This window comes from Gopherus evgoodei, chromosome 24 (genome assembly GCF_007399415.2).
Source record: "Gopherus evgoodei ecotype Sinaloan lineage chromosome 24, rGopEvg1_v1.p, whole genome shotgun sequence".
Classification (NCBI taxonomy): Eukaryota; Metazoa; Chordata; order Testudines; family Testudinidae; genus Gopherus; species Gopherus evgoodei.
Window position 1 is genome coordinate 4,042,511 of NC_044345.1, and position 22,209 is coordinate 4,064,719.

General features: G+C 52.2%; 1 protein-coding gene across 1 annotated transcript; it reads right to left on the reverse strand.

The window, feature by feature from the left end:
- Window positions 1-256: 256 nt before the first annotated feature.
- NES (nestin) lies at window positions 257-21,597 on the reverse strand. The gene is made up of 4 exons (XM_030542402.1): window positions 20,710-21,597; window positions 12,821-12,945; window positions 8,853-8,926; window positions 257-6,530 (listed from the first exon to the last, which is right to left on the reverse strand). Exons 1-4 carry the CDS (start codon window positions 21,511-21,513, stop codon window positions 2,266-2,268), a joined length of 5,268 nt encoding a protein of 1,755 aa, XP_030398262.1. The 5' UTR covers window positions 21,514-21,597; the 3' UTR covers window positions 257-2,265.
- Between the last annotated feature and the right edge of the window lie 612 nt (window positions 21,598-22,209).

A 22,209-nucleotide genomic window follows, 5' to 3' on the forward strand; every position in this document is an offset into this window, starting at 1 on the left:
GCACCAGTACCCTGGGGGCTCCGGTCATGGCCGCCATGGCACAAGGTGCTGCACAAACACAGAACAAAAAAGCCATGCCCTGCCCCAGAGAGATCACTAATGTAGGCACACCACAAATGTTTGCAATTAGAGTTCAGCCTCTGTGACCGGGAACAAATGTCTGTGGAGTGTCCAGACTCCCTAAGCAGGTTGGTATATTGCTTTGAAATGTTATGGGGCAATTAAAGGGCAAGACACTGAACCATTGAGGTGGGAAGCCAGTTGCTTTATTAAAGGATAGACGAGGTACAGAATACATTGCGCGGCTCGTCGGGCACGCCTCGGCTGGTTTTACGAGCGTAGAGGACACGGCAGCAGAGCAGAAAGCTTGGTGGGAGCGGCCGATCTGCGCCGTCCGCTTCATCCAAAGTAACCAGCCTGCAGAGAAGTCCACTCGTCTTTGGGTTACATTGTATCATCTTCATATACTTCCCGGAACCGACAGCAGCCCTGCATGCTCAGTGATAGCTCAGCACAGGGAAGAAAAGAAAAAAGATCTCATTCTTTCTCGGATCAGGACTAGTAATGAATGAGTTGGACAAACTCCAAAACAGTCGTTTCCTCCCTTGGTGAAGCATCTGAGTGACCATCACCCATTCATGATTGGCGCGGAAGAGAGAGCTAGCCCTAAATCAATGTGATTAGGCTGTTTCATCCAGGATCTTTGTTAGATCGACAGAAAGGGAAGTAACAAGCCATTTTGGATGTGTTGGGCCATATCTTCAGCTGGGGTAAATGGCTGTTTCTCCACAGGCTCTGAGGGAGCAATGCCGATATATACCCACTGGGGATCTGGTCCATTGACTTCAAAGGAGATAGGATATACACCAGCTGAGGATCTAACCATGCGTATATGCAGGTCAATGTGTGAATCTAACCAGCATGCAGTGTGTCTCCCATTCCCCCAAGGCAGAACTGTCTGATCACTGCAGGTCGGGGGTGCAGGTACACAGGACAGATCTGGCAAGGTGTTCACAACAAGGGAGGAAGATGCCCTGGAAAAATTTTTACCTTCAAGCTCAGCTGAGTTCCTGGCATCCTCATTAAAACTAGAGGTAAAGATACAGGTGGTTGTCTCAGCTGTATCCTGTATTGTTATCTTGGCCAATACCCAACCATGATTCCCGGAAACACTCTTTCAAACGTAGTGTGTTTCAAGGGGCAAAAAGGACCATGTAGAATCGAGCCCTGGTTTACTCTGGGTGATGATTTCTCTCTTGGCTGGTGTATTTCACATCTGATGCTGGAAATGGACAAGATAACCCCAGCTCAGAGGATACCTTCATTGCTCTAAGAGTAGCATTGTCCTAAAAGGATGTCGGATGGTTCTCTAGACCTGGCGTGTGAAAGCAACTGCAGCCTTTGCAGCTCAGTAACCTTTGCAAGTGCTGTCAGAATGTATTTTGCGGTGGATTGAGGTCATTTTCCCCATTCACAAGCCAATGGACTGTAATCATTTAGATTACAAAAAAAAAAGGCAGTGAAGGTCTTGTAAAGACACAGCCCATCAATTAAATACCTTTGTAAACAAAGCAAACAGACAAACCAGAAGATGGAAATTAAACAATTTTGAGCCGCCATGGAGGAGGGAAAATGAGCCTGATTCTTATTTATTCTAAGGCCTGCTGATGTAATGGGGCCTTACTAGGGATGTGAATTCTAGTTCCGCACTGCCAGAGTGATGTAAAGTGGCCTTAGTATAATTGAGATTCAGGTCCAATGCGTGATTTGTTGTATGAAAAAAGTAATTAAAAAATCCCATGGGTGCGTTCCTCCCAGTCCTAAAAGCCTCCATGCTGCAGCCAAGTGGTGAATTTTCCCAGGTCTGGGAATGGATGTCACCAATGCATACAGCAATGTAGAGCTTGTGTGTTACTCTCTGTGAACTACGTACCCCCCGGAGACAGGACTGAACCCCAAGCCCCTGATTCTACTTTGCTACATTCTACAGAACACTGGAATTTAATTCTCAAGTGTTTAAAAAGAAAATCCAAACACGTGTGTTAAAAAAAAATCATTACCAAATTGGTAAGTGTTACGAGGGTAAATTTCCTAAATGCTGCTTCCGATTGTCAATAGAAAATGGCCTATTTTAAGTTTAGAAGAGGGCCATCTATTAGAGAAGACCGGGTTGAAGGTACCACATCTGCCCTACAATTACATGCTTTCACTTGAGCAGAAGTAACGGCTGTGATGTGTCTATGGTCAGTGTGTCCCCAGACCCTTTCAGTCATCTTCTGAAGACCATGATTCCTGATCATCTTTGAGCTGGAATTTCAGATGCTGGCTGGGTCCCAGGTGAAAGACATCGTCTCCGAAAGGGGAGGGGACAGAGATGGTCTGAGCCTCAAGGTCCTGTCTTTGCATGTGAGCACTCTGCATTATGTCAGCTAATTTGCTGTTGTCGGTTTCTTCGGAGACCTGGCCCTTCTTGGGGTGTTCTTCTCCAGCTCCGTGGCCTCCTTCGTAGTCTGGCGTTTGCAACGCGCTCTGACTTAGCATCGTTTCCAAGATGGGGAAGGCCTCTGGTTCCTCTCCGTGCAATTCCTGGGTGATGGTGACCTTCCCAAAGAATTCATCCCCAGAAGAGCTCACCTCGTGCCCTCTGGATTTTGCACAGTCGTTCTGATCGCTGAGTGGCTGCAGGTCTGAGATCCCATTCAATATCTGCTCTCCATGCAGCCCATTCAGTTCTCCATTGGCATTGGTCTCCGTCCACATGTGGCTGGATGTCGTCAGTTCCTTGGATTGTGGTGAGGAGTCCAGGAGAGTCTCCTGCAGATCCCCTGTCTCACTCATGCCACCGTCTCTCCCCACCTCCTGGGTCTGGTCTGACACGTCAACCCTGCCTGCAGCATGCTGTTCATCTCCAGCATGCAGCTCTTGGTTAAACTCCAGCATCAGCTCTTGGTTAAACTCCAGAGCTTGCTCTACAATCTCCAGGATGTCTGAGTCTTTCATGACATCTGCCGGAATCTTTGCTACCGTCTCCATGGAGTGGTCCATGCCACTTTGATTAATCTCTGTAGCATCCTTTGGCTGCCCGGGGTGAAGTCCTCCGCTGACCTCTGGATCAGAACCCGGATGGGCTTGGGTGACATTGGGTGACTCATCCTCAGAGGAGAGAGGGCTGCTAGAATCTGGGCTTCCTTTCTGGATAAGAGGCAGTTGCCCTTCCAACAGAATCTCTCCTAGGTCATCTGTGCTGGTCAATGGAGAAACCTTCTGAACATCTTCACCAGGCTCAGGAGCATCCAACATTCCCTCACTCTCTGTTTGAGCACCACCTGCAATGCTGCTGCAGTCACTTGCTTTGGTTGGGAAACCATCCTCCTTTTCTGGCTCCCAGGTGAAATCCGAGCAGTGGGGCTTGCTCTTCTCTGGAGGAAACTCTCCACCCTCGCTTTCTTTGCCCGCGTTACTCTCCTGTTCGACGGTTCCTTCCGCCTCCTTCTCTGATTCAGCCTCAAAGAGTCTCTCATCCCTTGGCACTTCAGAGTGCGCCATGAGCATTTCTGGATCTTCTTCGGTGAGATTTGATGTTTCGACCTTGATTTCTTCAAAGTCTTCCAAAACCTCAGCTTCCTCCAGACTGGGTGTCTCTTGGCTGGGTGCCGAAACCATGAAATAACCTCGTTCTTCCTCTGCGTGCTCTAATGTTCTTGCCAACACCGGGCCAGATTCATCCTCCTCATTGCTTTCCTTCTCTTGAGAGCTTGTTGGTACGGCCCTGCTCTCTAGCTGTTCTACGTCATCTGGGGAAACTGCAGTGCTTTCGGCGGCTGGCGGTGAATCTCCACCGTCATCACTTACTGGAGGCTGTTGATTGGACGTGGCCTCAGCCAGAACCTCCTTTTCATAGAAGCGCAGGGGTGTGCTATCTGGCAATGTTTCCTCCAACATAATCCTCTTGCCACCTTCCAATTCCTCTTCCATACCTTCCATTTTTGGGGAGGCATTGGGAGAGACATCCTCCAGGGATCCCAGGGAGTCCTCAGATTCTGAAGAGTCACCTGGTGCCTGGGAGGCCATGTCTATGTTCTCTGGCCTTTTAGGTTCTTCGCAGAGTTCTCCCTCAGCTTCACCCGAGACATCTACCTTCTCCCAAGGCTCCTCCAGCACCTCGGTCAGTTCATCGCTGATTTCATGGCTTGGAGAGTTTCCAAGCTGCGGGGCAGGTTGGCTCTGGATGTCCTCACGCTCTCTTTCACTGCTGTAATGGTCTTCTTCCATCAGCTCCATGCTGGGGCTGGCCTCCTGCTCCGCTTCGCTGTGTGACACTGGATGCTCACTGCCCATAAAGTGATCTGCATCATCATCATCTCCCATTATTTCTTCCATCTCTGCACCCAAACTGCTCTTTATCTGCTCATGTTCATTTTCTGTTACTCCTGTGCTGGTCATTAAAGTGTCCGCCCAGGCTGATTCTTGCAAAGCAATGTCAGTAGCTTCCCCTGTTTCCGGATAGCCCGCTGCATCTTCCTTACCCTCCCCTTCCTGCTCCTTTGGCAAGTGCCCTTGATAGTCTTCTTCCACGTTTTCCTCTGTACCCAAGGACTCCAGTTTCTGAAAATTCTCCAGACCCTCATTGGCCAGAATAATGTCTTGCTCAAAGCCGTTCTCTTGCAGGTCCCCAATCTCCTCCTCCAAGGTATCTTTCTCCTGCTTTAAGTTTTCATGTCTCAAGCCGTTCTCATCTGCGCTGAGATCCTCGCATCCCAAAGTTTCCTCTTCCAACTTTGCCTTGTGTTCTTCACTGTCCCCTCTTGTTTTGTCCAGGGTCTCATCCCCCAGGATGTTTTCTTCAGCCTTTGACACAGTCTCATCCCCAGAGATGGCCTCTTTGATTCCCAAGAGCTCAAGGTCGGAGAACATCTCTTTCCTCCCGTCCTCTCCAACTGCGGCATCAGTCTCATGAAGTGACATTTCCTGCTGCTCAAACTTTTCCTGCTCAGTGCCATTAAGATGCTCTTCTTCGGGACTTTCCACGACTAAAGCTGGGTGACTTTCCACGGGAAAAGCTTGAGTCGCTTGTCTTTCCGCCTGCAGAAATTCACTTTCCAGCATCTCTGCTTGGAAGTTGTCTTCTTCATTCTCCCTGGAAGGGCTCCAGAGCTCTCGCCTTTCCTCGTCTTCTGACAGATGCAACGCTTCTGTGCTCACCACCTCAAGGTCTTCTTCTCCGCGGTCAAACTCTTCCGCGGCAGCTAGGTGACTGTGGCCACTTATCCCAGCCTCCCAACTCTTTCCCTCTGCCCCCATTAAAACCAGCCCACCTTCATCTAATGGACTTCCCCGCTCTGTGCTCTTGCAAACTGCATCAGTCTCCCCGCACAAATCTGCACTCTGTGATCTTGGTGTCTCTTCTTGACTCTCATTCTGCTTCCAAGATCTCAATTCCTCCTGGGTCTCTATTTCAGGCCTTCCCTCAGTGGCTAGAATATCAGGGATGCTTTCTTCATTCTGCTTGGTGGAAGGACCCAGCCCTGACTGTGACTCCTCTCCGTCCTGCTGAGCAGAACTTTTCACATCCGGGAGCTCCTGGATGGCTGCTTCCCTGGTCTCCTCTTCAAAATGGGGCTCTAGGCCACTGTCCATTTCATCGGTGGCTTCGGTGCCTTTGATGGCCTTGAGCTGCTCTGCTGGATGACTGGCTTCCATCTGGCCTTCATACTCAGTCTCCTTCCCTTCTTCCAATGCCTCTGCGCTGGGAGAAGCAGCTAGCCCGTAAGCCTTTTCCAGGGGAGAACAGACATAAGATTGCACATCGTTTGGGGCCTTATCTGCTTGCAGAGGGCTGGAGTCCACAGCTGGTTCGGTGCGATCTATTACTTCCTTCGGTGCATCTTCCAATGCTTCGTTGACCAGCTGCCTGGGACAGAGCGAATCCTCGGGACCCAGCTTCCCGGGGGGTTCTTCGCTGGGATCTTTCTCGACCTCTTTCCTGGCTTCCTCATGACATTCATCCTCCTGGCCAACGTCATCTGCTTCCACCTGGCTTGCAGGTGGATCTCCACCTTCTGCTCCTGGGCTCCTGCATTCCATATCTGGATCAGACAGTCCCACCGGCCGTGGCTCTGGCACTGCGGAGCACATGGAGTCAAGCCTCTCAAACGGCTCCTGGGAGAAAGAGTGGGCCACCATCTCTGCTTCGGCAGCTTCGATCGTCTCTCCAGCGTGGGACGAGCCCAGCCTGACAGGGATTGAATGGCCCGGAGTGGCGGTATCCGTCACAGCCTGGGCACTTTTCAGGAGTGGGGACTGAAGGACTGAGTTGATTTTCTGGAACTCTCTAGCAACGGGGCCGTCGCTTTTGGAGAGCACGGCGGCAGCTTGCAGCTTGGGGGAGTCAATTTGGTTTCTCAGCAGCTGTGTCTTGCTCTCTCCCTTCTGGAAGGTGGTGGGGCTCAGTCGGTGGTCCCAGGAAACCAGTCGCCTGCTCTCGGGCGTCATGGCTTGGAGTTTGCTGTTACTCACTTCCAGCTTGGCATCTGCAAAGAGCACAGAGGAAAACAAGCAGAATCAATATCCCGAAGGGTATCCCCAGGGAGAAAACACCAGCTACTCAATGGGTAAAGAGTTAGCAAAGAGAAGCAGACAGGGAGCTGAAGTCCGGAGGCTGAAACCAGACAAATTCCAGTTAGAAGGCATGAGAGCGAGGGCGATTACCTCTTGAAACAAACTACCAAAGGAAGTGGTGTATCCTCCATCTCTGAATGCCTTCAGGTGAAGACTGGCTGTCTTTTTGGAAAGAGGCTTCAGTCAAATGCATGACTCCAATAGAACTGCAGCTGCTTATACCACAGGGATTATTTTTATTTAGCGTCTTTCAGAGGTGGCGACTTTCTGATTTCCCCTGGGGTGCTGGACCTCCGCTCTGCCCCAGACTCCGCCTCCAACTCCACTCCTTCCCCCAAGGCTCACCCCCACCCCACCTCTTCCCGCCCCCTCTCTACTTCCCCCACTTCTTCCTGCCCCGTTCTCCCCCCTCCCCCTGAGCATGCCCTGCCCTTTCTCCACCTCTTCCTGTCCCCCTCCTCTCCTGAACAGTCGATCTGCAGCGGACAGGAGGCGCTGGCGGGAGGAGGGGGGGAGGAGCTGATCAGCAAGGCCCACTGGTGGGTGTGAAGCACCCACTATTTTTTTTCTTGGGTGCTCCAGCACCCACAGATTTGGCACCTCTGGCATCTTTCCTACAAACGGTGGGTAAAATTCACCCCACAGCCGTGGGCCAGCACCACTTGAATCTCAACTATTCTGAAGCCTTAAGTGGGACTTAAGTGGTGAAAAGTATTTGTTGTGGATGTTGGGCCCTGGGATGAGTTTTGCCCCGTAGGCATCGAAGGATTGCCCATCTTTGGAATGCAGCCACCTCTGGGGTGGAATGAAGCAGCTGTGTGACAGCACACAAGAATGCTACTCAAGCAATCAGGTATGGGATGGGAGGATTAAGAGCCAGACTCTACCGTCCCTTGCAATCCTATTGACATTTAACAAGGTGGTACAGCTGTAACTAAAGCAGAATATATGGATAAAACTTAAAAATCAATTTTTGTTATACACAAGGAAGATGACTCTGTCCTACTCCACCTCAGATGGGCATAGTGGCAGCTTGTTACTTAACAGTAATTGAAAACAAAAATGCGTAAGAATCTTTTAAAAATGTGAATGATGCCTACTCTGAGTGCTTAGATTTACATTGCAGTATCTCCCCTAGACGCTAGCTTCAAAGGGTTAATAACCTTTTCATCCAGAGGAATCCAAACAATAATAATACCTTGTCAAGTATCCTCCATTCGATGCATGTCAGCATTCAACCCACACCTATTACACCTCCCAACACCCTAGGTGTGGTTGAGGCCAACTCCTGCACTATTATGGCAAATCTTGTGATATCTGGTGTTTTTCTTAAAGCCCCAGCTCCAGGAGTCCTGTGATTATGTGAGAATCTCAGCTTTCATTTGGGAAAAAAGGGTTTCTAACCTTTGTAGTTGCAGAGAAAACCTTGGAAACATAAGCCCTAAAGACTCAAAAAACAGAAGGAGAATACAGAGAACCTCAAAAATAGCATTTACAAAAAATAATCATGATTTTTAAGCCAATCTCATGATTTTGGGGGTTTTTTTGGAGAGGGCTGACTCCTGGTTTTGGAAGGCTTGGGGCTGGCAATTTTATAAATGGGGGAGAGAAACTAGATGAAATAACTAAAGACCCCCATTCTACTCTCAGTACCCTCATCCTCCACCGTGGGGGATGTTACAAGGATGCTTCCCATCGGATCCTCTGAGAATCCCACAGGCTTTGTTCACACTCCTGAGGGACGAGATGCTACTGCCCCAGAACAGGAAAGCAGGCGTGTCCACACTGGTGAGTGTGTGTTGTGTGTGTTCCATCTGTGACCGATCCACAGTGGATATATAGGTGACACCTATGGGCTATGTCAACACTGCAAAGACCGGCGGCATGGCCGTCTGTCTGGGGCTTGAGCTGCAGGGCTCTAAAACTGGGCTCTGGGGACCCCGCGAGAGGGTGGGGCTCAGAGTCCTGGCCCGAACGTCGACAATGCCAGTTTTAGCCTGAGCCCCGCGAACCTGAGTCGATTGACCAGGGCTCTGAGATTCGGCACCGCGGGATTTTCGATTGCAGCGTGGAGGTAGCCACAGAGCCTTGGCTGGCGAGATCAAGTGGCAGCAGCTCATGCTGCTAGCTCCGGAGGCCTCCGGTTCATGGCCTGGTTTGGCAGGGCTGGCCTACGTAACAGGCACGGCCCAGACGGCGTACGGGAGCTGGCGGGGAGGAGGAAATCATCTTACCTCTGAACCCATTGACCAGTTTGTACTCTGCTGAAGGCATTTGCAGCCTGCTGCTCTCAGCTTCCAGGAGCGTCCTGAAATGAACAATCAGATGCCATATTATTCATGGAGTACAGCAGCTCCCTGAAGCCCCACCCGAGACCAGACCCTGCCATGCAATGTGCTGTACATAGACACTGTAAGAGGCCCGTATAAATTGTGCCCTGACATGCTTCAGTTGGGTGGGGAGGGGCGGGTGCTGTCACCTCTCCAGCCATTGCAGGGCTGTGGGTCTGCCACAGGACCTAGCGGTGGGCTGAAGCGATAAATAGCAGTAGGAGAAAAAAACAAAAAAAAAATCTAAATAAGTATGGAGCCCATCCTAAGGTGGAAGAATCATCCCAGGGGGGCGAAGCAAACACAAAGAGCTGCCACTGAAATTCAAAGGAACGCAAGGTGAAAGGATCCAGTTTTGCTCCATTTCATCAAGGAGGAAACTGAAGCCCAGAGAGGGAAAGTAACTGGGGGACGGTCACCCCCTCCCTGCAGAGAGGTTGTAAAAAGAACAGAGTAAACTGAGGAAGGGGTTATCAGCCCTCGCCCTGCTTCTGTCTTGTCGTATTGACTGCACGGACACAGCCTCCCAGCATGGACCTGGCCGTAGGCATGTCTGAAACTCAGAGCAACTCCTAGTCTCACATCCTCCCTCCTCCGCCCCATAGCGAGGCAGGGCAGTGTGACACATGGGGAAACTGAGGCACACAGTAGCTACATGACTCGCCCAAGCTCACACGGGGAGTTTGTGGCAAAGCCAGACATAGAACCCAGCGAGTGTTCTGACCACTAGCCCATCCTGCCTCTCATGCTGTCTGCTAGCTGGAACGTGCCCGGGAGGGGGGGGTGTCTCTTGCTGCCCCTCCCCCCCAAGATCTTCAATCCCAGCCAGAGGCTCAGCGCTGACAGATGCACTGTGACTGCTATGGCACCATCACAACCCCCATGTTCAGCGTAACCCTAGGGGCCCTTATGTGCTGCAACATGGGTCATCATGGGACCCTCAACCTGGCAACTTTGCCCGAGGGACGCGCTTTGCAATGCTGCGTGCGCTTCCTTTCTCCTTTGCAAAATAGAACCCTCCCCTCCAACCGCCCACTAGGGCGACCAGATGTCCTGATTTTATAGGGACAGTCCTGATTTGGGGGTCTTTTTCTTATATTGGCTCCTATTACCCCCCACCCACTCCTGTCCCGATTTTTCACACTTGCTGTCTGGTCCCCCTGCTGCCCACCCCCCCTGCCTGCTCACCCACCCCCTTTTATCCCTCCAACAATACCACCCATGCACACACCACACTACCCTGCTCTGCAGTGCTAGGGCAGAGCCACCTATTCTTGAGACCCAGGCCCTCGATGACATAATGGCTAGTCCTGGAGGGGCTCCCCCCTCTCCGTGGAAGACACTATTCTCATGCTAATCCCTCCCCTCCCAACTATACATTTGTCTGGGAGCCATCTGGATGGGGAAGTGGGGGTAGGAATGCAGCTAGCCAGCAGGTTCCCAGGGAATGTCCTTTGCAGAGGGAGGGAGCAGAGAAACGGACAATAAAGCCAAAGGCACCTTTTGCAACTGGCCAATAAATGCCACGTTTCATGTATTTATTTATTTCTTAATCCTTTTGCAAAAGCGGCTTTTCAAAAAAAAAACCCAAACCAAACCACCCAAACTCTTGTGAGGTCCGGAGGCTCCATATCTGCACATGCTTCATTCTGACTCACAAGGAGCTGCCATTCCTGGCTTTTTTCACGTCTACACTGTGGGTGCAACAGTGGGTCAGATGCTTGCTACAGCGACGGAAGGGTTTTCCATCAGTGCGATTAATCTGGCCCTCCGAGAGGCAGTAGCTAGGGCAACAGAAGAATTCTTCCATCGATCCAGCCCTGTCTACAGTGAGAAGCAGGTCGGCTTAACTACGTCCCCCAAGGGGATGAATTTTTCACCCCCCTGAGCGTCATCGCAATGTGTACTTTTAGGTACAGAGAAGGCCTGGCAGAGCCCTGTAGTGTAGATACAGCCTCTGCCAACATAAGGGGTTTTTCTGTGGGGACAGGAACACTGTCGGGAGTGTGGTTTTTTCACACTGATGGAGCCATACCGACCTAACTTTTCTGTGTCGGCCAAGCCTTGGAAGGCTTAATAGGCAGCAGGTTTAAAACAAACAAAATGATGTGTTTTTTCACCCAGCACACAGTCAACCTGTGGAACTCCTTGCCAGAGGATGTTGTGAAGGCCAGGACTTTAACAGGGTTCAAAAAAGAACTAGATACATTCACAGAGGATAGGTCCATCAATGGCTATTAACCAGGATGGGCAGGGATGGTGTCCCTAACCTGTTTCCCAGAAGCTGGGAAAGGGCGACAGGGGATGGATCACTTCAGGATCACCTGTTCTGTTCATTCCCTCTGGGACACCTGGCACTGGCCTCTGTCAGAAGACAGGATACCGGGATAGATGGACCTTTGGTCTGACCCAGTGTGGCCGAACTAAGCAGGTCCAATCCCCAACTAAATCATCCCAGGGCTTTGTCAAGCCTGACCTTAATAACCTCTAAGGAAGGAGATTCCACCACCTCCCTAGGTAACCCATCCCAGTGCTTCACCCCGCTCCTAGTGAAATAGTGTTTCCTGATATCCAACCTAGACATGTCCTACCATCAGCACACTGGAGCCTATGATACTCTGCTCCACTATCCTCTCCTTCCTCACCCAACTGATCCCTGAAGCCACCTGGCCTGCTCAGTATCAGCTGACTGGCCTGGCCTGCTGCAGGAAGGGGTGGAGAGCAGCCGAAAACACTCGCTGCTCCATCTGCATCCTCGCTGAGCCGCCTTGGCCATGTGAGCTCGCTGGCCCAGTTAACGAGCTGTCTCCTCATTAGCAAGTGGCACAGCCCATCACCTGCCTTTCGGCCACACACAAGCAAGAGGGAAGCAGGCGTGAAGCAAAGCAGCATTGGCCTGCCCCAGAGACTCTCCCCCAGCTACCCCCAACCTGAGCCCCAAACCTCGTGTTTGGCTAAAGCAGCTTCCAGAGATGTGAAGATTTCAAGAGGTGGAGAAGCCTCCACTTCCCTAGAAGCTGGGTACTCTGAAGCCCCGCGCTGTCCTGGTTGCCCGGCATTGGCAGGGAGACTGTGTGGATGACTGATGTGCCAGGGCTAGCTGTCACCTGGGTGAAAGGAGCTGGCATTGCTCCATTTCCTAGTGTGTGCGGGGGTCCCTACAGCAAGCAGATCGGCAGCCTCAACACGGACTGAGTGGCTGCTGGGGGGAAAATGCTCCTCCAGCTCCTAGAGTTAGTTTCTGAAGCGCAGAGTGTGTGTGGGGGGAGACATTGGGGCCAGTGACGAGGATCAGACCCGGAGCTTTCGGAAGCAAAATGACCTCCCATGCTGGGGCCAGTAGAAATTCAGAGGGGAGAGCGCCCCCTACTGACCCACCCACCCCACTCCCTGCAGCACAGCGCCCCCTAGTGCCATGCTGAGGCACTGTGGTCACCACTGACTCAGAGGGGAAAGCGCCCCCTACTGACCCACCCATCCTGCTCCCTGCACCACGGCGCCCCCCAGCGCCATGCTGAGGCATTGCAGTCAGCACTGACTCAGAGGGGAGAGCGCCCCCTACTGACCCACCCACCCTGCTCCCTGCACCACAGTGCCCCCCAGCACCATGCTGAGGTATTGCGGTCACCACTGACTCAGAGGGGAGAGCGCCCCCTACTGACCCACCCATCCTGCTCCCTGCACCACGGCGCCCCCCAGCGCCATGCTGAGGCATTGCGGTCACCACTGACTCAGAGGGGAGAGCGCCCCCTACTGACCCACCCACCCTGCTCCCTGCACCACAGCGCCCCCCAGCGCCATGCTGAGGCATTGCGGTCACCACTGACTCAGAGGGGAGAGCGCTGCCGGTGGTAGAAGGGGGAACAACTCACCTGTATGTTGCCACCTCCAGACCGAGGGACATCTTCAGGTGCATGAGCTGCTGTCTGTCCTCCAGGACGTGAGCAATCTGGACTCCCAGGGCCTCTTTCTCCTGCTCCAGAGACTCGAGGGCCAGCTAGAAACGACAAGCAGAAGGGAGCAACGGTCAGGGCGCTGGCGAGTGACCCCAGCAGCACTCTGGGACTGTGCCCACTAACTCCCCAAGACCAAAGCCTCCCACTAATGAAGATCTGCTCGACTGGAATCTAAGAAACTAACTCAGCTCCCCTTCCGCCAGTACCTGTAAAGTACGTCTCTCTGCGAGGCAGGGCCGCCCTGCTATTGCCATTGGGCCGACGGGAACGGATGTGCACAGAGGCGAAGGGACAGTCTCAAGGTCACACTGGGAGTCCGTGGCAAAGCAGGGACTTCCACTCAGCTCTCCTGGGTGCTAGGCTAACACCAGGGGCGACTCCAGGCACCAGCACGCCAAGGACGTGCCTGGGGCGGCAAGCCATGGGGGGCGCTCTGCCGGTCGCCGCGAGGGTGGCAGGCAGGTTGCCTTCAGCAGCATGCCTGAGGAGGATCCGCTGGTCCCGCGACTTCAGCGGACCTCCCACAGACTGCTGCCGAATCTGCGGGACGGAGGACCTCCCGCAGGCATGCCGCCGAAGGCAACCTGCCTGCCATGCTTGGGGAGGCAAAATGGGCAGGGTTGCTCCATCAGACGGCAGCTCCTTGGGGGTTAGGTGCAGTCACTTTGTCTCTCCAATTTCAGGGCTGACCCATGGGCACCTTCCTCCCCACTGCAGGGATCCTGTCCAGCTCCACCCCCCAGTCCTAGATTCCCAGGCCAGAAGGGACCACTGTGTTCATCTGACCCCCTGGATAGCTCGGGCCGGAGACCTGCCCCAAAGTATTCCCGAGGGTGGGTGTTTTAGAAAAACGTCCCACCTTGAGCTAAACATCGCCAGTGATGGAGAACCCACCCCACCCCGGGATAAATGGTTCCCAGGGTTAATTACTGTCATGGCTAGAAACTGACGCTTTATTTCCAGTCTGAATTTGTCCCGCTTCAACTTCCAGCCATTGGCTCGTGTCAGACCTTCCTCTGCTAGATTGAAGAGCCCATTCATTCCCCATGTAGGTACCTACAGATCGCAATCAAGTTACCGCTCCCCCTTCTCTTTGTTACCTACAGAGACTGAAGTCTTGCGTCAAGCCCATCCCATTCCACCCTCTCCAGATATCAAAGGTTCCACCCCCAACCATGACCAGGGACATTAAAGGACACGCTAGACCATTCAGGGCCTGCTCCCGTCACTCGGACAGGAGAGCTCTTAGCACCACCCAGGATCGGGCCGTATACACCCCATCACCCCCAAGCCAGAGAAGGGCAGACATACATGGGGATCTACCCGCTGCCAACCCTACCAAGGAAACAGCGTCCTGCAGTAAATAAGGCATCTGCCTGGGATGGCAAAGAACTGGGATCTAGCCATTGCTCTGCTGCGGCTTTGCAGTGGGACCTCATCTAAGCCCCTCCACCCCTGTGTGCCTCAGTTTCCCCAGTTGTTCAATGGGGGAGGTGAATACTACACCCCCACCCATTGTGTAAAGAGCTTGGAGAGCTACAGACACAAGGAGCTCAGGGTTATTATTACACAGGGAGTGCCTAGCTCAAAAGCCATGGGCCGTGGTGGGTGAGGGGTTAAGGCTGGGTCTATTGTCCCAGTCTTGGGGTGCCGGCCTGGCCTCAGAGAACAATGTCTGGGGGTGGGCGGGCAGTGCTGGCACCGTCTTTTGTAGCCACCAAGTGTTAATTAGCATCTAAATCAGAAGCCGGAGAGTGAAAGGATCAAAAGGTCACTTCGGCTCCTCGCATGCCTCAGTGGGCTGCCCGGCGTGTGGCGACACTGATGGGAGACCGCAGTGGAACAGGAGTGAGGAGTACAGAGAAACACAAAGGCCTGTGCCCCAGGCGCCCCCATCCCAGGGGCCTCCCCCAGCTCCGATCTCCATTGTGGGGGGGGGTCATCCCCCTCTTAGGTAATTTACCCAGTCTCTGTCTATGATCATGAATGAATTCATCCCTCTGCAGTGGGGAAGTGCTATTCTCTCATTTCATAGATGGGAAGCTGAAGTGCCGAGAGTCAGATTTCCAAAGTGACTTCGGTGCGGAAAGATAACAATAAGCCCTGGCTCCTAATTAGAGCGTCGCCGTCCCTAGATCGCAAAGCACTTTACAAAGCAGACCAGTGTCACAATCCCCATTTTACAGATGGGGAAACTGAGGCACAGAGCAGGGACATGACTTGCCCCAGCAGTGACAGGAATCGGACCCAGGCGTGATTCTTTCTCGAAGGGCACCACGTAAGCCCACCGCCTCTGCAGGAGAGAACTTTGCTGATGTTCAACTGGGTGACAACTCCCTGTCATCCCAGTCTGTCAGCCACCCCGGACAAACTTCTCAGCCCTGTGCCAGACCCTACTTTGCCTTGCAGGTAACATTCAGTGCACCCCAATTCGTGAACCTCATAAACGAGCATTCCCCCCCGAGCATCCAGCCCCCGTCACTGGATGCTCACAGCAGTTACCAACCTCGCTGTCTCCAAAGATACAGCGCCCACACCGGCTTGTTTGATTCAACTAAGAATTCACACTAGGCTTCGTATTACGGCGCTGAGATCTACTTATGATAAAACAAAGAAGCCTGTTAACAAAGAGAGTTTTAAGGGACACCGAGAAAGGCCAGTGGAAACAGAACTGGTGACAATAGAACAAAAGTAAAACAAGCTTCTAAGAGGATAAACTTAACGTTAGGAAGCTGCAGTCTTTTGCAAAAGGACTTTGAGGGTGAGAAAACTCCTCTAGCCAGAGGTTGGATCTTGATTTGACAGAAAAGCAGCAGATTTTTCATGAATCACTTGCCTCTGCCTGGAATGTTCCTCGGGGAAACGGATAACTGCAAATCTTTTTCCTTCTCCTTTGCTTTCCCCCAAACTCATCTTTTTGACCGAGAGACAAGACAACCCCAATGTCGGTTTAGCCTCCAATATCTTCCCATGCTGATTTCACATCCCTTCCCCCCATGGAGCCTGGCTTTTCCTGTTGACTTACATGCAAATGGCGTTTGATTTGTGTTGGTTTCCCAATGCTTAATCTAGAGTAGAGTCAAGCCCATGCTCCAGGTGTCTCTACACCTCCAACTAGCAGAAGCTGGGTCTGGATGACAGGGGATGGATCACTCAAAATTACCCTGTTCTGTTCACTCCCTCTGAAGCACCTGGCATTGACTACTGTCAGAAGACAGGATGCTGAGCTGGATGGACCATTGGTCTGACAGAGCATGGCCATTCTGACGTTCTTATGAGAGAACAATCTTCCCTCTTGTCTGGAAAAAAAAAACCCTCTTTTTCTCTGTGTTTGGCAACAGACTTCAAAGCATAATATCAGTGAGTATTCATAAGTCCTCATACAGCATTAATACCTACATTTCACAAGGATATTCATGACCAGTGTGTCACCGGCTTTCACTGGATATCTTACAAGATACTTTCTGGATAAACGCTGTGACAGCAATATACTGGGCCTCTGTGTCCCACCAGATCTCCTGGGTCCCAGTCCAATGCACCATCCCCCAGACCCCACATTTCAGTGGGACCTAATCTGCTTAGACACATCTGCAAATCTCACAAGGCACCTAAATACCTTAGAACACCCAACCCACTGAGGCAAAGTGACTTACCCCAGGTCACATTCAAAAACTGTAGCAGAGCAGGGAGCTGAAACCAGCTTTCCCCAATGGCAGGTTAGGACACCAGCTACTGCACCATCCTTTCACCCTGTGCTGGGCTCTCTTCCTTCGATCTGGAGGTTTTCACACTTGGGCTTTCAGGGCCTTTCTCTTCCCTGCTATCCCGAGGCCTGACCCCCAGTCAGAACCACTGAGGCAGCTGTCCTTATAAAACAAGCCTGTACCTTAGGAAGGTGGAGCTGCTGCTAAGCCAGAGTTTGCAGCAATGAAATATATGCTGGTATCAAGCATGGGGGAGGCTGTGCTGGCAGATTGCAAAGGAGGCTGGTGTCATTATCCCCATCTGTCAGATGGGGAAACTGAGGCACAGAAGGAGGGAGTGACTTGACTGAGGTCAGGTTGATTAGTGGTAGATCTGGGAATACAGCCCAGGAGTCCTCGCACCCAGTCCTCTGGTGGGATGGGTCCTTTGGAGTACATGATCCTACCACTCCCCTCCCCCTAGTCCATTGACAAGTCACAGGGTCTTACTGGAAAAATGTGTTGGGAGAAGGAATAATTTTTTTTCCATTTTGAAGCCTGCAAAATGGAAACAACTTGAAAGTTTGGACTGGCTCTGGGTTATACACATGGTGTGAGAAACAGTCCCTGCCCCAAAGAGCTCTCAGTGGTCATAGACAAGGGGTGGGGAAACTGAGGCACAGAGCAGTGCAATGATGTAGCAGGCCAGTGACAGTACTGGGTGTAGAATCCAGGTGTCTTGGTGCCAACTGTAGCTGGCTGTCTAGGCCCCAGGGCCCGTAGCTACCCGAGCCAGCTGCTGTATAGCTCCCATGTAGAATGAGCAGATGTCTCGATTTTATAGGTACAGTCCCAATATTTGGGGCTTTTTCTTACATGGGTGCCTATTTCCATCCCCCCGCGATTTTTCACACTTGCTATCTGGTCACCTACTTCCACGCCCTGAAATGCTGCCAGTGAGCCCTCTCCCCAGCTCGGATCATAGCTCCTCTGTCTCGAATGACACTTTCCCATGTGCCTCTTCGCTTGCTCAGGACCCGTCTGTGCAATCTCGGATGTGGTTTGCATGCACGCCGCTGGTCCCCAGCCAAGTTCTCCTATCAGATTTCTCACCGCCCTTTCTCCATTCAGGAAATCATCACTCACTCTTCCTTCCCGAGGGATAAGAATGAGGAGGGATAAGAATGAGGGGATCGTAAGTCATCACTAATGATCTCTTCCTCCCCAATCCAATGGGGTGAGGGAGGGAGGAGAAGAGACATGCTGCCTGGCCTAGTCACGTTCTGCCCAAAATGTGAAACCGACAAGGCTGCTGGAACCCCTGATCCAGTGACACCAACATCTTGCTGAGTGTGATAGCTTTCCCCATGGACACAGGGCCTGTGGTTTCTGCTCAGAGGCATTAGAAAATACTAAGGCAGTAGATTTAGAAGCATCTAAAATAAATTCTTCCATGCATGGATTAGGGTCAGAAGGAAGAGCAGAGAAGAATGAATGAGAAAAAAGCAGAAGAGAAGAACGAGAAAGAAAAAAAAGGAAGAGGGGGATGAAGGCGAAAGAGAAAAGAAAGCTCCTAAAAAAGAAAAAGGAAGAACATAGAAGAGGAAGATGAGTGAGAGTGAAAAACCAGGAAAAAAAAAGAGAGGCAGAAGAGAAGAGTGAGAAAAGAAAGAACTGGACTGGAGTGCTAGGTTGCTGATGAAGCCAGGCTATGGGGGTTCAGGCGTGTTTTTAGGGAGCCAGCGATCCCAGAGGGGAGGGGAGAGTGAGTAGGGTAGAAATCTGCTACTACAAACCCAGCAGAAGGAAGGCTAAAAAACCCAAAACCCTGCACTGTTCTAACCCCATTCCTCAGTCATGAAACAGCCTCCCACCCCGGAGCCTTTTTTTATTCCTCTAACACACCAGGCTGAGGGCTGCGAGGTGCGGGGAATTCCTGGCTGTTCATATCAGCGGCCCCTAGTAAAATTTAGCCCTGAACTTTCACAGCATTCCTTGACCCTCTTCCATGCTGATAAAAACCCAGCGACATCCCTTCTCCACGGAATTATTTTTGCAGCTGTTCCGCTGCACAAAGCCAGGCAAGATTTCTTCCCCTCCTTCGTCCCATTTTCTGACCACAGTTACCTGAACCAAACAGCTGCTATGACAACTGGGACTAGAAGATGATGGGGGCATATGGAGGCCACGGGCAACTCGATCTCTTTTCCAAATGAGGCCTGGTCTCTTTCGACGGGTTCATTTTGAAGCATTCTCCATGGCGTTGCAGGAGAGATCAGAGAATCAAAGAGCCGGGTCTGTGAGACTGGCCCAGTCAGCAATTTGTGAGCCAGATTCCGATCTCGTGAATCTGGAGAAACTCCATTAAAGTCAGTAGGGTTACCCTGGATTTACACCAGTGTATTTGAGATGAAAATCTGACCCTAGTCCCGTTAGTTACTAGTTACTCCAGATTTACTTGGATGTGACCAATATCAGAATCTGGCCCTAATGCCATTAAAGTTAGTAGAATTCCTGCAGATTTAGACAAGTGTATTTGAGATCAGAATTTGGCCCTTGGACTTCCAAACCAGAAATGAATCCACATGAAATCCTTGTGGACCAATCACACCTCTGAATGCTGAGGGTGTTAGGAATCGGCCCCAAGATCTGAATTTTGGAAACAGCCCCAGGAGCTCAGCCAACCTCTTGGACCCCAAACCTGATGTGCTGGGCCTGCTTCTGACCCTAGTTACACTGGTATAAAGGCAATGGCATTACTCCTGCTTTCCAAGCAGCCAGATTCTGGGTTTCCGCTCAAAATTCCCATAAACCTAAGATGCTCACTGCAGCCGGCAGCTGCCTTTGTCCCACAGAGATTTTGTGGTAGGAGGATTTTTTTTTTCTAGACAGCAATTGAAGCATCTCTCATTTCAGAATGCTTGGAAAAACTCTTCCCCCAGAGCTGGCATGCCAGGTCCCTGCCGTTTGTATCCTCTCTCTCGTTCTGAAAGGGGTGAACTCACTAACTGGGGCAATGGTGGATCCAGAGTGTGAGAACCTAACTTGCATACTGTGGTGATGAGGATGGATGAACTGATCATCTGCGACTGTGAACAAAGCAGAAGCTGTGTCCATAAATTCATCAGTTACGCTGATTTGTACAGGAGTTCTAAGGGACTCATTTATGGCCCAGCTCCCTGTGAATGCAGGTGATCCAAGATTTTAAAGCAGGATGCACCTGCTAGTTTAGTAGTTAAGGTGAACACCCACATGTGCTCCATACCTGGAGATTGGCAAAACCAGGAGCTAGGCCGGGGGCTTGCCACACGCTTTTGTTTCTGATTCCAGGAGTTGCTGGGAGTTTCCCCTCACCCCCACACCAGACAGTCCCACGTTCACACACTAAGAAAGCCCCAATTCCAGGCTGCATTAGTTGCTTGTTGTTGATCGCAGAGCTCGACCGAGGTCCAGTTCACGGACTGCGTCCCATTCCCAGCCCCAACAGTGCCGCTCTGTGAATGTTAATTGGACTCTCATGGACCGAGGGAGGTAAGTGTCGTCGTCCCACTGTTAGGGAGGGAGAAGCGGAAGCACAGAGAGGCAGTGACCCAGAGGTAGAGCCAGGTGAAGAACCTGGCAGTCTGGGCCTCCAGGCCTGTACCTTAGCCACTGACCCACACACAAGCTGGTGCAAAGCTCTGATCCACAGGGGCCAGTTTTACTGCTGAGGCTCCCAGAGGTGGGGCTAGAACCCAGGAGTCCTGCCTCCCACTTCCTCCTGATGTAGCCATTAAATCACACTCCCTGGCACAGAACCCAGGAGTCCTGGCTCCCAGTCCCTCTCAGGCTGTAACCACTACAGCATATCCCCTTTCCCTACCAGGGATAGGAATAGAACCCAGGAGTCCTGCCTCCCACTGTCCCTGGATCTAACCATTGGAGAACATTCCCACCCAGAGATGGGGATGGGACCCAGGAGTCCTGACCCACAGGCTCCCTGATTCTAACCACTCCAGATCACGCCAGGGGACCTGTGCACAGCAAGCTGTCTGTAGGGAGCGAATGGCTCTGTAAGCGCATGGTATTTGCTCTCCCTTTTCCCACCCCCCGCGCCCGCCTGCAAGGAGAACCCTGACCCACCTGGAACTTCTCAGCCTCCCCTCTCTGGTCCTGCCACTGCCTGGAAAGACTCTCCTCCAGCATCCCCTTCCGTGCCTTGAGCCCAGCCAGCTCCTTCTCCAGTTGCTGCAGATGCAGCTGGTTCTGCCGGTTGTCTTCCACCGCCTTCCAGAGATTCTCCTTGGCCTGGCAGAAGGAGCTCTCCAGCTGGGAGACCTCACTTTTGTAGGTCTCCACCGCTCCCCTCCAGATCTCGGAGAGCCTCTTGGAATAGTCCTCCACCTCCACGGGCTGGAAAGCCACCGGCACGGCACGGAAGTTCTCCAGGCTCTGGGAGAAGCTCACCATCTCCTGCTCCAGCCCGGCTTTCTCCTCCTCGTGAACTTCCACCAGCACCTCCACTTCCTTCTCCAGCTGGGTGGCTCTTTCCCTCAGCCAGATCTGCGCCCGTCTCTCCTCCTCCAGCTCCTTCTTGCTCATGGCCAGTTGCTTCTTGGCTTCTTCCTGGGCCGCCCGCTCCTTCTGGCAGCGGCATTTCACATGTTGGATCTCCTCGGAGAGGTTGTCTCTGGTCAGCTCCGCCGCGTGCTTCTCCCTGAAGGCATCATCCAAGGTCGCCCTCAAGGCGCTCAGCTCCTCCTCGTATTTGCACCGCCAGGAGCTCTCCGCCGGTCTGTCCTTCGCATTCTGGATCTCGGCTCTCAGCAGCTCATTCTCCTCTTCCAGGAACTTGACCCGGGCCAAGTAGGCTTCCAGACGCTTGTTGAGGTCCCACATCTGGAGGGATTCCTCCCCTAGGGCTCGGGCTGCCAGGAAGCCCTCCATGCTCTGGTCCACTCCCGGCGCTGCTTGCCAAGAATGTGGTCTGCTGGACGGAGAGGAAACAGAAGGGAGCAAGTGGCTGGGAAAGGAACAGAGCTGAGCTATTCATACTCCCGGGCTGCCGAGTGGGAGGCCCCTGAAAGTCAGTGAGAGCATGAAGTGGGCTTTAACACTTTGCTGCCTGGGATGGCTTCAGCCCAGGCACATTTCTGAGAAGCAAGTCGGCCAGTGCTGGCTGGGGAGGGCGCAACAGCCCTTCAGTGCCCCAGATGCATGATCCCGCTTTGGAGCGAGACACTTTAACCGCTGATGGAGAGGCTGAAGCATGCCCCAAGCAGGGGCTCAGCTTAAACTGCCAGGGTGTCCCAGGCAGGAGACACGGCTTGGGAAAGCCGGGGAGGGGGGAAGAAATCGATAGGAAAAGAGGCAGTGCACAAGGCAACGGGCTGGGAATCAGGACGCCTGGGCTCAGCTACCTTCCTCCTGTGTACCTACGTGCAAGTCCCCTCCCCACCTGTTAATTAGAGCAGGGCAAAGCAAGGTGGGAGGAAATTCTAAGACGCTTTCCAAGTTGTCCTCTTTTAAAAAAAAATAATGTTTCAATTAATTCCTAAACGGTGACATATTTTTGAAATTAAAAAAAAATAATTTGCCAAGGGAAAACTTCATTAATGATTTTCGTGATTTTTTTTTCCAATT

Bases quoted from the DNA above. Each gene is read 5' to 3' on its own strand.
- NES (XM_030542402.1), bottom strand. From the start codon at position 21,513: ATGGAGGGCTTCCTGGCAGCCCGAGCCCTAGGGGAGGAATCCCTCCAG. The intron at 12,946-20,709 runs GTGGGTCAGGGT...TGTCGTTTCTAG, and splicing joins GGGAGGCTGAGAAGTTCCAG to CTGGCCCTCGAGTCTCTGGA. The intron at 8,927-12,820 runs GTGAGTTGTTCC...TGTTCATTTCAG, and splicing joins CTGGAGGTGGCAACATACAG to GACGCTCCTGGAAGCTGAGA.